The 15851-nt window shown below is 43.1% G+C and overlaps 1 protein-coding gene across 4 annotated transcripts in view; it reads right to left on the reverse strand.

Annotated features, from left to right (window-relative positions):
• The window catches only part of MECOM (MDS1 and EVI1 complex locus), a 324959-nt gene that overhangs the window by 171510 nt on the left and 137598 nt on the right, over positions 1-15851 (reverse strand). For all 4 annotated transcript variants that reach the window (XM_030954872.1, XM_030954870.1, XM_030954871.1 and 1 more), the window contains exon 2: positions 8152-8501. In XM_030954872.1, coding sequence (XP_030810732.1) covers positions 8152-8501 — 350 coding nt within the window. The remainder of the gene's footprint in view (positions 1-8151; positions 8502-15851) is intronic.

Here is a 15851-nt window from a genome sequence, read left to right on the forward strand (position 1 = left end):
CAGCTATCTATGCATTTTGTTTCTCCCCAGTCCTCAGCCCGATGACATTAGCAGCAATGTCACGGAGCAGTGCTGGGCTTTCATAAAACACCCACAGATGCTCTTTCCTGCCAGTGTTTAGGGACACATGGTTATAATTTTGTCTGTATTTCTTTGTCGTAGATTACTTTTAACTACATCTGTTCAATTAAAACAGAAAAAAGAAAGACACAGCTAGAGCCCATCAGCTTTATATCAGAAGAAGCCTATTAATGAAATAGGGAGATTTAATTTTGTAAGTGTTCTGATGGGTGCGAGATGCCTTTATGTTTTTTCAGAAGTTCTGCTTGGTGAATAGTTAGGAAAGGACATTATTACAGCATAAGGATATTATTGTACACAGAGAGGCATTATTAAAAGTGATTTATTGTCCCATGTTAGGAAACTTATAGGAAAAGTCTGATAATATATTAAACTTGTTTATTATGGACTTCATATAATTTTTGAATAATGCTGCTTTTTCTTTTGACAAGAGCAATAAACTCTGCTGATATAGACATACGTTGATTATCCCAAGTCAACTGTGTTGCTTAAAGAAACATGCCCAAACAATCAGCTTCTGACAGCTGCATCTCTTGTTATTTACAATAGCCATCACAGTAATAACTCACCATTTCTATATTAATAAGGCAGTGAAATTTATTATGATGGTATTGAAAAGTTATTAAGTACTGCATCCCAAGTGACAAAGTACCACAGCACTGTCACTATCCAAAAGCAGTTGCCCATCCATCACAAAGCTTTCCAGATGGTCCTGCATCTTTATCGCTCCCAGGTTGGTGACATCACCTGTTCACCCACTCAAAATTGATGATGAAAGCAAACAGATCTATCTTACTTACATTTACCAAATCAATTTAATTTTACAGGCCGTGGCTTAGTGACATATTGACTGTTTTCCTTAATGGCATCTACTGTACTTAATGCAAAGAACTCATCTCTGAATCCTGGCTTGCATAATGTGGCATTTCATAATAAATTTTTTATAACGTATTTATTTAATGGGAAGAATTATGATTGTTTGTCAGTTCTATTAGATGCAATTATTATTCTCTTCAGTTTTATATTTTTTATTTTTCTTTCTGATGTTGTCTTTCTTAATGGTTAAATTCAATTTACCCATTTTGTCTTTTAAAGGGATATCTGGCATGTCTCATTTATTTTTCTTTGAAATTTGATAATCTCAAATCTACTCCAATGGCAGCTTTTGTCTCTATTAATTGAATGCTCTTACCTGCTTGGACAGAATGTTACTGAACTCAAAAGCTACCTTGGTGGTGTTTAAATAAATAAAAATCTCTTTGCTCTGAAGAGAAAGGCAAATTCCTGAAACATCCTCTCAGTTCTGCTCTGAAGAAGGTAACAAAACTTCCTTCTCCCCTTCCTACTTCTAAGTCCACTTGACCCTTATGGTTTCACTCTGCTTCCCTCTGGAGTTAATGCTCCTCCTGATTAAATTAAAACCTCAGTGGCTTTGTGGGCAATACACACACAGACCTACAGAGAGGTTTCTGTGGCTTTAGACTCTGCCATGAAATGTGTGATTTCCTGCCCTCAAGGTCAAGGACACGGCGGAGCATCCACTGTGGCTGGAGAGAGTCAATTCCACACAGCCCATTCCGGGTTTCGTTGGGACAAAAGCTTTTGTGAGATTTTCCAGCTGTGCCACACCAACAGCTGCTCAGCCTCCTGCACTGGCTGGAAGCCTCTTCCTGAGGCTGTTGCCACGTTGACCTTGGGTTGGCTCAGAGCCTCACCAGCCCCCTGAGCATAGCCCCAGTGCCAGGGCTGGCTCAGGATGGGAGTGAGCAACACCTCCTTCCAAAAACCACTGCAGCCTCTCAGCTCCCTTGTGTGATATTGGTCTGAAGGTTTTCTGAGAGCAGCTCCCCTGGCCAGCTGAGGAGGGAGCTTTGGTGCTCCCTCCCAGCGAGCAGCAGCTTTCCCTGACCAAGGGAAGGTTGTGGTCTTTTCACAAAAAAACAAAGCACCACATCCCACCAACCTCATGCAAGACTCTACTTAATCATATTAATCAAAGAATTAGAGGGATTGAAAGGTGGAGAAGAAAGGAATAGTAAAGAAGAGCAACACGGACTAATGCTGAATGATCTCTCTTGTCCTCAGCATCTTCCACCCACACAGAAAAGCCCAAAGGACCAACAGCTCCCCTTTGCTGTCAATACATTTAATTCAAACTGAATGACAAGTCCACCTGCTCGTATCTTGCTATTCAAGGACCTAATATTTGCTCATTTGCAATTACAAACTGTGTGCTCTCCAGGCAGGGAGCAAGCTGGTGATAAGCCCAGGGAGCTGGCTGGAGTGTGGTGCTGACATCCACTGTGAGGGCGAGGCTCTGCTCATGGAGCAGCATCTGCAGGGGCTCCTATTGCTGCAGCCGTGTCTGACTCGGGCACAGCCTCACCACAAGACCCAGATGCAAACAACAGAAGAATTCAGACTGGTAACGCTTGCAGCAATGTCCTTTTTGAGCACAGCTCTGGAGGGGCTGCCTGAAGCACCCTCAAGCACACTCACCCCAAGCAGGACACACGGCTGAACTCCGTCCCATGCGCACCGAACACTGCGTCCCTTACAGCGAGCTTAACACAGCAGCTAAGCACGTGCTTAGCTCAAACACCTGGGTAATCCTGTTGATGATAAGCTCGTGCCTAAGTGCTTTATTGGACCCCAGCCAGAGTGCTCTATGCCTTGCAAAGCTGAGCTCCAAATGGGATAAAGCATCACCTATGCGCTGCAGACAAGGTAAGGATGTCACCCCCATCTGCAGCTGCCAGGAGTGGATGATCTGTTGATCTGGGGGAGAACACGCTCTGCAAGGCTACATTGGTCCTGTGTTGATCAAAAAGCAGCCCCACCTCCCACTATAAAACAAATCATTCCTTTTTAATTCCAAATAACAGAATAGCCCACATCCTTGTTCCTGGTTTTGCTTCAACAATAATTTTGCAAAAATCCCTGGAGACTCTATACTGCTGCAATCCATATGAAAGGAGAAAACCTAGGCAAGGAATCTGTATTATGCTTCCCTGCTTTCCAACCACCTGGCTGAGTGTGGTGCTGTTTTGCATGTTAATGCTGTTGAAAACAATTCAAGAAAAAGCCAAGATTTGGTCTGTAAAAGTCACAGACCAGTGGCGGTGTGAAAGTGTCAAACAGCAGCAGAAAATCAAGGGTCTTATTGTTTAACACTAAGACACACTCCATATCCCAAAGAAAAATATTCACAAGTGATGAAGTCTTTGTTCTTTCTATTTTTCTTTTTGAAAAAACCATTATCCACTGCTCTCTCCCAGAGTGATTTTCCTGACTACAAGGGAGTTATTTCCCTCAGTACTGTCACTGTTTATTAAGAATAGCTTAACTGGAGTTTTAAGATGTGAGAATTCCACAGGAAGTTATTTAGAAGACTTTTTCCTCTGTTTTTATTTAAAACAAAACAAACAAACAAAAAAAATGCTGCTTTCAGCATTCTGGCATAGATTTTTCCAAAGGAGGACCCAAAACCAGGGGCTAACATCTGTACATAGGAACTGGTTGGTAACTGCCACTGATTACAGTAGAAGTCTTTGGATGCTAAGAAAACCAAGCTATTGGTTTAGATGCTATAACCCAGATTTGCAAGCATATAGACTAGATTTCATCTCTAAAAGCCTATACTTTTTTTTAACATAGTATTTAATTTTCATAGCAATATATGGTACACCTAAACCCCAGAATCTTGAATAAATTTAATTTTTAAAACTGACAAAAGAAAGCAAAAGAGGGCAGAATTAAAGCTTCAGACTACGACTGTTCCAGTCCCTACAAAACAGTGGGAAGCTTGTACTCCAGAACAATTTTTAGGAAGCTGTGCAGTTTTCTCAGAGGACTCACATGAAAAATGTTAGAGGAGACATAAATAAATAGCCAAATGGCCTCCTAATTTCCATTTAGAAGTAATAGCATCAGCTCAAGCATACTCTACCAAATATGAGTTGTTTTTCAGCCTCCCTGGCATGACAGGAAAATATACTCTGCTCTATAAACAGATTATATGCTGCTTTATAAAGCTCTAAAATATTTTTTTTACTTCTGTGACAGGTTTGATTTATTAGAGTTTATTGCTCCTGGTTTTGCCCTCCTAGTAAAGAAATAAAAGTTTAGGATCAAAAGAGCTGTGAAGAATTTGTTCTTATGAATGAGACTTTGAGTTTGCTAGAGCAGCAAGAGACCTGAATTTGGATGTTGGCTGTCCTCTGGCCCAAGGTAGGTGCGCGTGCTTTGGCGACCTACTCAAAGCCTTGCTTTGAAACACTCTCCCACTTGTTTTTCATAGCAGGGCATGAACCACGATGAAATCACTAAATTTGTGTTCCCTCGCTTTTGTTAAAAAAAAAAAAATTACTGCCATCCCTTAAAAGCTTGTTTTCTTTGTTGATTAAGCAGCAGTCAATTTTCCCTTTTCAAACAAGCACCGAGCAACAGCCTCCCGACCCCCTTGGATACTCGGGCTGCCGGCAAATACTAAAACCCCAGTGACAAACTGCAAAAAAGCTCGACCTTTCCCCTTGTCCGGTGACCCCCTGTTCGATTTGTACTTTAGCTAACCAATACCTGATTAGATAATGCTCAACTCCGGCCCCACAAAATGAGATAAAATTCAAATTTATGGCTTTTCGTTTAAACTGATCTACAGCACTCTAATCATGACCCAAGCGCGACTATATCACAACAAATTCTTTTTGTCCCAGAGTGTGTTTTATGGCTGAACTGTATAAATGGACACAATAGACATTGTTTTCTTGGACTTGCTCTGATAGAACTCTATGTTGATCCCATAGGGAGTCTTGCTATAGGGGAATGTAGGAACAGGCTCCATGAAATTCCTCAGCTTGCTGCAGAAAATTTTTCTTTATCATCAACTGCCTGGCTGCAGAATTTAACAGCAGCAGTTCCCTCAGCTTCCACTTCTCTCCCAGGCTAATCCCAGTATCAACTCAGATGGATATCAGTCACAAAACTGGAAGTCAGAAGTATCCCACAGCTGGAAACACCCAAAACTATGACAAGCTTTTGCAAGCAGAAAAAAATGTCTTTTCCAAAAATATAGTTACAGCCCAAATTTCTATATATCTATAAACTCTTCTCTCCAAAGCGACTGTAGGGTTTTTGGTTAAAATTTTCTAGTATAAGATTTTAGACTACCTATACTAAACAGTTGCAAAACCAGAGCAAATGTTTCATAACAAAATGGATAGTATGTGCAGCATCAGAAAAGGCTGAGGAAGATGTCCATCTTTCCATACAAAACTGTTTAATGTTTGTTTTCCTCAAAAAAAAAATCTTTGAAAGCTAAACACCATTGTACATTCAGTGTTCCAGCTTAAATTCAGATTAAAGGATGGATTTTTTTAATAACTTAATCACCCTCTCTGCAGTCACAGGAGAACCTACTCAACAGGTAAGTACACAAACAGTAGCAATGGTGCAACCCCACCTTGCATTTTTTGGAGCACTGCAGACAAGAAGTGAAGGAATGAGTATGCCTGGACACAGCAAAATGCTTTTTTTGGTCTATGGGAGCAGGAGCAACATGAGCAGGTTGGGACGTCCCTCCTTCTGAAGTCACCAGCTAGCTGGCTTCTACAGCACCATGAACTACCCCAGGAATTACAGGTAATCAAACATGAGAGAGTATTGTGTCACAATCGATACAATTCACTCATCAAACAAGCGGAAAGATTTTAAAACCTCTCATGCTGCAAAATTACTTAAAACCCACACCCAGCACCACACAGAAACTTTGGTTCTATACTTCCTTCATTTAAGATTGAAACTAAATTTCACCTTGATTATCAGCAACAGCAGAATGAATTCTCATTTGTTAACTGGTTTGATGGCACCTGGCTGAACATACTCCTTGTTTCCCAAAAGTGCCCATTTAAGCAGAAAACAACAGCACCAGAAAAGCTTAAAGATCATGCTTAAATCCCAGTAATGATAGTTTTCCTCCCCATCCCACACTGCCTTTAGCACTGCCTGAGCCCACACACCAGTATCAGCCTCTTTCCCTCTTTAATATCCAAAGCACAAGCCCCAGGAAGTGGTGGATTACTGAGGAGTGTGATGATGAGCATCTGGGGTGGAATCTGAGCATCACTGAAGTCCTCTCCAGCACTACCAGGATCCCCCACATCCCTCCTCTAGCCTCAGCCATCACTCTGTGCCATTTTACTCACTGTGTAAACTCTGCAAACCAGAATTTCTTTGTCTCTCTTCAGCTATAGTAAATGAATTTAACCCACTTGTTGGAAAAAATATTCAGTTTCAAGTTCCTCTAAGCACCACAGAATACTTCTGGGTGAGTGACCAAATGGCAGAGGGACTTGACTGTTGATTTTGTGTGATTTTGCTCCAACACTTTTCAATAGCTTGCCCCAGCTGTCCCAAATAAATAACACTATTCAAATGGCACGAGTCCTGCAGCTTGAAAGGGATTCAGGCTTCCAGCTGGGCTTCCAGCACTATCAAGATATTCATTTCTTGTCTGAATATCACAGACCCCAAAATCTGAAATATTCCAAGCAGGAAAACCAGTCTCTAATATTGAAGCATATTGCCAGCATCTAAGGGTGTGAAAAGCTAGATGGATTTCCCTCAGTCTTAGTGGGATTATCCTGTCCTACAGCACTTGAGTGTCCAGTCTAAAATGCCTTAATTTTGGAAAAATGTTAAACCTGCAAGTACAGCCATGTATCAACAGTTTTGCTTTAATTTCTGTTATCAATACTTGAGCTTAATTGTGGTGTGGCTAAAGGTCAGATTTTATGGTTTCCTGGTGCCTTTTTCAAATAATAAAGATTTCTCACTAGCAATTATATTGCATCACAGTCTGTTAACTCAGTAGAGTGCTGCCAAGTCTATGATTTCTCCTGACACTATTCTGTCACATTGTCACAGGTCTCACAAGAGTTTAAACAGCTGGATGGAAAGTTTGTCATGAACTCCCTGAGTGTTTATGGATAGCTAAGAGCAAATCAAGCTTCCATTTTCCACCCTATCTGCAAGGCTCTGCTCCACAAGGAAGCTCCATTTTTCCTGGGAAAATGAACTCCCATCTCTCCAGAGGTCAGGCGTGCCCCTGGAGAGCCACACAAACCCTGCACGGCTCCCCTTATCAGAAAGCAAAGGAAACGTACAGATGGAAAGCAGAGATTGTGCTCTGTTCCTACAGCACATTGTTAAAACCATGAATAAAACCATGCAGGAACATTTGTTACATCATAACACAACAGCAGCAGCACTTGATGTTTGAATCCCTGACCTGACCGTGGACCAGGAGCTCAGACAGATCCTCAGTGATACCACAGTGAGGAAAATGCTGCCCCTGAAGGCAGGGAAAGCAAGATCCAACACCTGTACTCACCAAAGGAGTCCATGGGCTCCTTCAGGGAAAGGATTTCCCAAAGCATCTGCAGAAGTAGCACGAACCACACGGTTCCCATGTGCACTGGGTATGGCACTAGCATCCAAACCTCCTTCATCAAATGAGTGGCAGAATTCCCATTAAGTAAAATGGAAGCAGGATCAACCCCCCAGCTTTTGAAGCCCCCTAGTAGCACAAAGTTGTTCAATAGCAAGTCTAGCCACACATCACTAGATTTAAGGGCTATTTTAATCATTGTTGACATAAAGTGGCGATTCAGAACCCTGAAACAGCACCCAGTTCCATTTCAAACCTATAATGCAGTGATTTTGCAAATCCCTCACCCAGAGACATAAGACAGGACTACCCAAGACCTGATTAAAAACGGTATAGAAATGTTCCAACAACACTTTTTCCTCACTTTCCTCAAAAGGAGCATCATCTGCCAATATCCACCCAGGCAGATTTCATGCATGAAGAGCAATATTAATTTCTGACTTCTTGCTTTTTCAATTTTACACTCATCTCCATCCAGAAAACCCCGAAAGGCCGCGAAACTGTGCACATAAATATGCTTTGGCTGCTACAGGATAAGACTCAAATTCTGAAAATATTTCTGTGTTTATAGATAGACACACAATAACTCAACAGACCAAAAGAATGTACAGAAAAAATCTTACCTCCCAGCCGTAACTAGGATCTTTCAGGTGTGGCCGCTGCTCTCCTACGAAAGGGCCAAATTTTTCCCCTGCTTCAATCTTCCTTTTGGTCCATATCCCTAATCCTGCTCCAGGAATGTTGGATTCTCTCAGCTCGAACTCTGAAGGAATGGGAATGTCATCAGGAATGTATATTGGAGCCTTGTAAGGAGAGCTCTCCTTGGGTGTGAAAGCTTCGCTGGAGGTCGCTGGAGAAGACGGCTCTTGGATGCTGATGGATGTTGGACACTGGACATTTGCAGCCTCTCCATCAGCTTCTGGCACCTCCCCTAAGGGAAGCTCTGGAAAGCTCTCATACAAACATTCATCACCTAGAAAAGAAAGACAAACAGTAGGCTTTGAAACACCCTGACAGTTTTTGCACGTGAAACCCTTTCAGCCTGCACGTGGAATGGAAGGGACAGCTTGGGAGACGTCACCAGTCACTGATCCTGCAGCAGAGCCTCACCTGGGATGGAGCTGAGCCTTTTCTCTAGTGTAGGCCTGGGGCTAACACAGTGTTTCTGAATAATCCTGACATCAAAAGTGGTGTGCACCACTGAGCACAGGCGAGGGAATTGCACACAGATGTAAAGGCAGGCACACCCCATTGTCCAGTCGGGTCTGGATACAGCACTGCACCCCACACATGCTTTGAAATTACAACTGAAAGCCAGCATTACATGTTACAACTGAAATCTAAGAGAAGTGAAAAGCAGGAAAGCTTCACTGGTCTTGCAGAGAGACAGACTGAACCTAAAGTAGCCAAAATTAAGTTTGATGGCCTCCAATTAGTCTTCGGAGAAAGGATCCAGCCTACCACACAACTCTTGGCAAGAGCTTCAGCTGATGTAAATCAGTGTCTTACCATTGACCTCTAAGAAATGCAATGGTCTAAAATAAGTTCAGGATCCAAACAGCACCTTATAGAGAACATGAACCTTCTCCTCTTACAGTTGCAAAAAAAACTGGGGCAGATCCAAAACACATTAAAAAAAAAAACTATCTTCATCTCTGGGGTTCAGCCAGTAAACAAAAAAAGAAGAAAAAAAAAGATTAAAACTCACTATTTTTGACAGCCTAAAATGTAAGACTGATTATAAATTCCTTTTAGTCAGAAACTCAGAGTTACTTCAGCAGGGGCTTTAGCTGCACCAGCAATACAGTGCTTAACTCAACTCTACATGCAAAAGGGTCAACACAGCAAAACTAGCCAAAAAAGCCTTCTTTACTGTTTATATTAATTTAATGTATTCATGTTCTTGGGGCTTTATACACACCAGAACTCATTCCACTTAATTCAAACCTAAATAGGAGGTGAGAATACTGTTCTCCAAGGACTGAAACTAAGAGATCAGGTACTTAAAACCTGAGCTTGAGAATATTTGCATAATATGGTTGGCCCAGAAATGAAAGCATTACACTGGGCTTGGCTTTCAGAATGACTCTGTTACAGTGAAGAAACAGGAAACTTTAAAATGTTCTTTCAATTTCTTGCTCATTTAAGAAACTATCCATGGTAGATTAGCACCGTATGCCTTTTCCACTGGAAACTGGTCATAGCCCATTGTCTCTCACATCTTTGTTACATATTATCTCACAGTTTTGTATCTGTACTTTCATGCTTCTGGTACTGCCTAAGACAAACACTGGGACATAACAAATCATTGGAATAGATTGCTCCCATCACAGGACTGGCAAACTGGATTCTTCATCTGTGAGCAATTTATTCACAGCCATGAACTGTTTTTCTTTCTTTCATGTGGCACTGGCTATGACCTCATACATGTCACAGGAAAGTTCAGCTACCCGTCCCCTCAGCCTCCGGTTTGGCAGACTCTGCCTGCACTTTAACAGTTGAACCCAATATTGATCAGTTTGTCACTTTCCTAATACCCGGCATTCTGAGAAGTAGAAAATCTTGACTTACTCCACCATTTAGCTGAGAAGGACACAGAGTGGGATTTCCCATTGCTTGTGGTTCAGAAATCCTACGTGTCGGAGCTGACTTTGGCAATGATGCTCAAGGGCTCGTGAAAGCACTGGTGCAGACAACTTGATCTTAGGAGCCCATGCCATCCCTTCCTGCCCCCAGCACCACTTATCTGGGACTCCAAAGGACAGGAAAGAAGGCATGGAAAGGATAGAGACACAGCTCTACCTGGATGCCACCCGTCACTTTGCCCTGCACTGAGACAAGCCCTCCAGCAGCCACCTCTGTTACACCATGGCACTGCTGCTGCCCCCAGACACAGCCGTGCTCCAGCATGGTGGGACAGGTGACAGAGGTCCATCCACACCTCCTGAGCATCCCCCAAATCTTGCACGTGCTCCCTGACTTTGCAAATCCAGCAGCAATGCTGCACCCAGCCTGGGCAGGCATGCTCCCATTCAGATGTCTTCCCCCCAACTGTTTAGATTGCAGTCCTGCCTAAAAGACTTCAGCTGTTTTTGGAACAAGGGTAAAAAAAAAGAAACCCTAACCCATGTATACACATGGGGTGCAGGAAGAGAAATCACACAAGGAAAGTGATCTGGATGATGATAAGCACATGGCTCACTTGAAGGGGGGCGCCAGGGGTAAAAACTTCAGGCATCTAAATCCCACTGATTTTCCATGACAGCTGGGTGCCTGACACTCAAACTCCTTAAAAAGCCCATCTCACACAGTCGCTGCTGTTGTCCCTGTCCTGCCAAGCAGCATCCCATAAAACCAAGGCACTCTGTGTCCCACAGTCAACTCTCCTTCACAAAATAACAGAGTATCTCAGCCAAAATATTGAAGTCACAGCAAGCAATGACCTGCTCTGGGCCTGTCCCAAAGGGCCACCTTCCTCAGCTCCACTTGCCAGCAGTGCCTGCCTACAAGCCAGCACAAGCTGAGCCTTAAACATTCAGCAAGCACAGCTTTACAGATGTTTCATCTTCCCCAGGGACAGTCCAGTTTAATTTCTCTCTTGCAGACTCAAAGGCCTCAGTTATACTTATCTCAGCCATTCTGGCTACGCTCGTTTTTAGCCATATAGGGTCAAACCTGCAGCTGATAAATTGGCCTCTGAAAGCCTGGCAGGGAGACAAGTCCGTTTGCTGGGTCTATTGTGCCTCCTTTGATTTCCAGCAGCCACACCCGATGTCGTCGTTAAACTCTGCCTTTCAGCTTGAAAGCTCTGGAAAATATAATACTCCTCTATGCCCCAAAGCTCTAAGTGTGGGTGAAATGGATTACTGAAATGGTCCTTTGCCTGAAACAGCAATGTATTCTAGCAAAAAAATGTATTTTTAAGCCTCAGAATAGACACAGAGTTGAATTATGACTGACCAAGAGATGGGAAGACCACTAAGACATATTTGTGACATTAATGATAGAAGCAGTTCTTTTAAAATCAATGTACATGAACCAAGGTTCTTGTCTTAGTTTTCAAAGGGTGCATGACTGTTTTCCTTAAAATTTACACCCACAAGGATCAGAGGGACTTCCTGCAAAACCATAGGATATTGACTGATAGAAAACTTTGTAAGGTTAGAATTAGACACAGAGACTTTGCTGATAAGCATCATTTTCACAGTGAACTGCAAATTGTTCACACAGATAGCACTCCAGTTTTGAAATTCAAGATGGCCTCTTTAAACCCCAATAATTATCCCCACCATAAATGGGATGAAGTAAAAAATGAGACCCCTGATAAGGGAACAGATGAGATTAGGTTATGTGGAAGCTTAGATATTAGTCTCCATGAAATTCTTCACCACTATTTTACAATAAAAACATGAGCAAGCTTCAAAGGAAACCCAGGAGTAAAGGTTAATTGCTACTAAAAGGCCAGGGTGGACACCTGCATTTGCACTTTTGTCACAACCTTGCCCACCAGCAGGAAAGAGCCCACGTGGCTGGGGATGTGCCTGATGAGGAGGGAGAGCAATGTGCCAAAGCTGCTGCTGCAGCTCCAGGACCTGGGGCCATTCCAAGACTGAGAGGCCTTCTGTGCATGGCTGGGAGGAGGAGAGGACTTCCTTCCATGAGGATGCTTCTTAGTTCAGCCCGGTTTTCCTCTCCAAGAGCAATTAGGTAAGAGGCGCTGATGATGGAGGCGGAGGTTGAGCACAGCCCAGTGCGGCTGTCAGAGGCCTCATGCTCGCAGGGCTGTGCCTGGCTGCAGCTGAAATGCCACACCATGGCCCCTCACAGTGAGCAGACATGCAGGCCTGGTGCATTTATCTGTGTTTCAGGGCAGCCTTAACCTCAAACTTCTCACTAAGTCTTACAGGGATCAAGTCTGCACCCAAATCTCCATGGCCAAAGCCAGTCACAGCAAATATATTCATAAGGAATTCTGCTCTTCCCTTCCTCAGGTTATTTGTGCCTAAGGAGATAAATTCCCAAAGTGACTACTGACTGATAAACACTCTAGCACATAAATGCAGTTCTCTGCACTTGGATTCATGCACGTGGCCACCAGTGATTTGATCATAAACTGGATTACTCTGGAGGAAAGAGGCAGGCTGAAAGCAAAGGCATCTAGAGAGCCTGATTCAAAATGCCATCACCTTCTGAGCAGGACAAAGCAAGAGCTGAGATAAATGTCAGAGTGGCCCTTTGCAATGAGAAGAGCCACACAGTCTCATGCCTGCAGCTTCTCAAAGGTGAGATGACCCCTAGTCCCAAAGATTATACACCATGAGGACACAACTCTCTTTGATGGGAGAATTCCATCACATGTCAGGAGCTTTGAGCTCCCCTAGCTGTGCAGACTATGCCCTGTGCAAGCCTTCAGCAAGGATGCATTAATGAAGGGTTTTGGATGGTAGGATCAGGTGAATTAATCCCTTCTCCTACAGGAGGTGAGGGTGGACCTCAATGTACCACAAACTCCTAAATCAGATCCTTGAAAGAAAGCAGTGAGCATTTATATTTGTTTGACCTCGTATCACCATTCAGCGCAGAGGAAATCAGCCTGGAGTATTTGCAGGGATATCTGAAAAGGAGACAGGCATTTCCTGTTGCATACAAATGGACACCTTTATCTGAATTTGTTTGAGCAAGTATTAAAGGAAAAAAAAAAACCCTGTTACAGGCAGAGACTGATTGATTACAAAATATATCCACATCAGTCTAGAACACAGGAGGTCAAGAAAAGCAGAAAATTAAGAGAAGAATGCCCATTAGCTTCAAAATGAGTTCTTAGCCAGTGGTGAACAAAATGGGAGCTATTTGACTGTCCACAGGAGGTCGGCACAGCTCAGAGGGATCCTTAGCTTTAGAAACATTTAGAGATTGGGTTACTATCTCCAGGCACAGGAAGGACTCCAGCCAAGGGCTACATTACTCTACCTGAACACTTTATCAGTCAATGTACCTGAAACTGGTTTGTGCCACTCCCTTTTCACAGAACTATTCTGTGGAGCTGGACCTATTGACAGTTATTTATTATTATTTGTACTGTAGCACAGTCTGGTACCCCCAGGCAGGACCCCATTGTGAAAAGCATTGGGCAGACCTAATCAAGTGAGATTAGATTCTAACCAGACTAGAGCTAGTAACTCCCAGTTAGGTGGAAATCACAAAACATGGGAGAGAAACACTCTTTTACAAATGGCAGGTTCCATTATACAACAAAAGAGATTACAAGCACGTTTAGAGATAAACAAAGCACTTGAAGCTGTTCTGAGTCATTACTTCAATTACCAAGGAAAAATACTTTCACAACCATTAGCCTTCAAACACATGGGAATTTTGCATATTTGTATTATTTGACCCTAACACAAGCATGAGAAAACCAAAGCTGTCCGAAACTCACTCCAAAGGTCCAACCCCAAAAACCACGCTCATGCTATGACAGCAAGGGGGACCAAAGCACCCATGTTGTGGCCCCAAAGCCAGATTCTGATTTCTCTTACACAACTGCTAAATCTGAAGTAATTACTTTAGACTTCCACCGAGGAATAAAAGAGATCAGCGTCTATCCTGGAGTTAACCAAAATTACTCAAATTTCTTCAGATTGACACTAATGTAACAAAATGAGAGGGAAATGTGGTGCCCAGATTTCAGCCTTCCCTTCATGCTCGTGACACTGCTGATCACAGAGGGCATTCTCCCAGCAAAGCTTCCACACCTCGGCCTTGAGCCACAGCGAGCAAACCCTTCTGCGTGCTGGCAGAAGAGGGAGTTGTAGGAAAAGCTGCGCGGACAAAGGCAGGAGAAAAAGGCAGCTCCAGGCAGCCTGAGCACGGCTTTGGGGCTGAAGTACATAAATCACCAGCTTCTCATGCTGCTGCGCTGTGGGCAGCAGTATCTGCATGGAATGCAAAGGGAGCTCAGCCAGGGTCACCTCTGGAGCACCCTGGGGACACCGGGTGGCTTCGGTCTGTGCCTCATGGCAAGGGGCACATCAGTAAGAAAAGAGCAGATAATTCACATTAAAAACCCTCCTCGTGTGGGAAGCAGCTTTTGCTTCTCAAATCATAGTGTCTGCAGAAAACAACCCTGAAAGAGGCTCATGCTGGCAGCAGAAGGGAGTTCCTGATGAGCACCAAGCACTCAGGAGAAATCTGTCCACAGGCAAGTGAGAAAAGGAGCTGAGCACGCTCTAGAGCATTAGCTCTTCAAGAGAGGATAATTTCAGCATTGCCAAGTGTTGGTACTAGACCAGCAAAGTTATAATATAGTAACTGTGTAGGGACCTGCCTGTGGTCTCTGGCAATTCTCACCATCAGCCCCTACAATAACTAGTAGCATTTGGTGCTCTGTCTAGTGTCATTCATGTCTAATTGAGCAACACAGTCAAAAGCATCTGATGGGGACCAGACACTGGCTTTTAATTAGGGTCCAGCACTGAGAGACTGTGGGTCAAATTCTACTTTCATTCGCACAGGAGCTGGTCTCCTTGATGTGGGGGGGGAAATTGCACCTGCATAACTGAAAAGTAAAATTTGGCTGCTTGTGTTCCTGTGCACTTTTCCATATAAATTACTGTACTACATGTGGCAACAAAGGTTTATAAATGTTGGCTGGCACGCAGTGAATTTATTTACAAGTTAAGTCTAATTTTTATTTATAGTTCCAGTACAATCATCTCTGGTAGAAATATTTATGTTATCTGTACTTCTGGTCTGTTAGAGCCTGCTGCAATCATAAACACGGCTGAAAAATTATTCGCAGTTAGCAGGGTTTAAACTACCCATTATATCACTAGCTAGTGCCAATAAACTTTGGTGCTGGTTGATAAAGTTTCCTCAATGGAATAAATATATATTTGACTTTCAAAACCTTTCCCGGGTTACACAGAGTGGGGGGTAAGAGAAGAGGGAAATGCCAGCTGTAGGATTTGATAAACTGAGAGTGGGATCTGCAGCTAGCAAGGAGTCTGGAGAGATCCACAGGGGCTGGGAGGCAGCCTAAAGCATGCTGGAACTCTTAACTAATAGCTTAAATTTGTATCTTGGTAAGATATTTCAACTGAGGGGAGCTGCAGCAGCTAACACTCACTAATGCCCTTCATGACTCTCTATATGGAGTAGACCCAAGGGGGAAAAAAAATCTGTCTTGAAATTTTTAGCCCTGAGTACTGGTCACTGCTAAGGGAGGAAAAATGGATTAGGGGAACCAGCTTTTGTTCATTGTTAGATTGCCATAATGGTAAACATGACATATATTCTCACACTGACATGGCATAAGAAGCCAACC

Source organism: Camarhynchus parvulus, chromosome 9 (assembly GCF_901933205.1).
Source record: "Camarhynchus parvulus chromosome 9, STF_HiC, whole genome shotgun sequence".
NCBI classification, from domain to species: domain Eukaryota; kingdom Metazoa; phylum Chordata; class Aves; order Passeriformes; family Thraupidae; genus Camarhynchus; species Camarhynchus parvulus.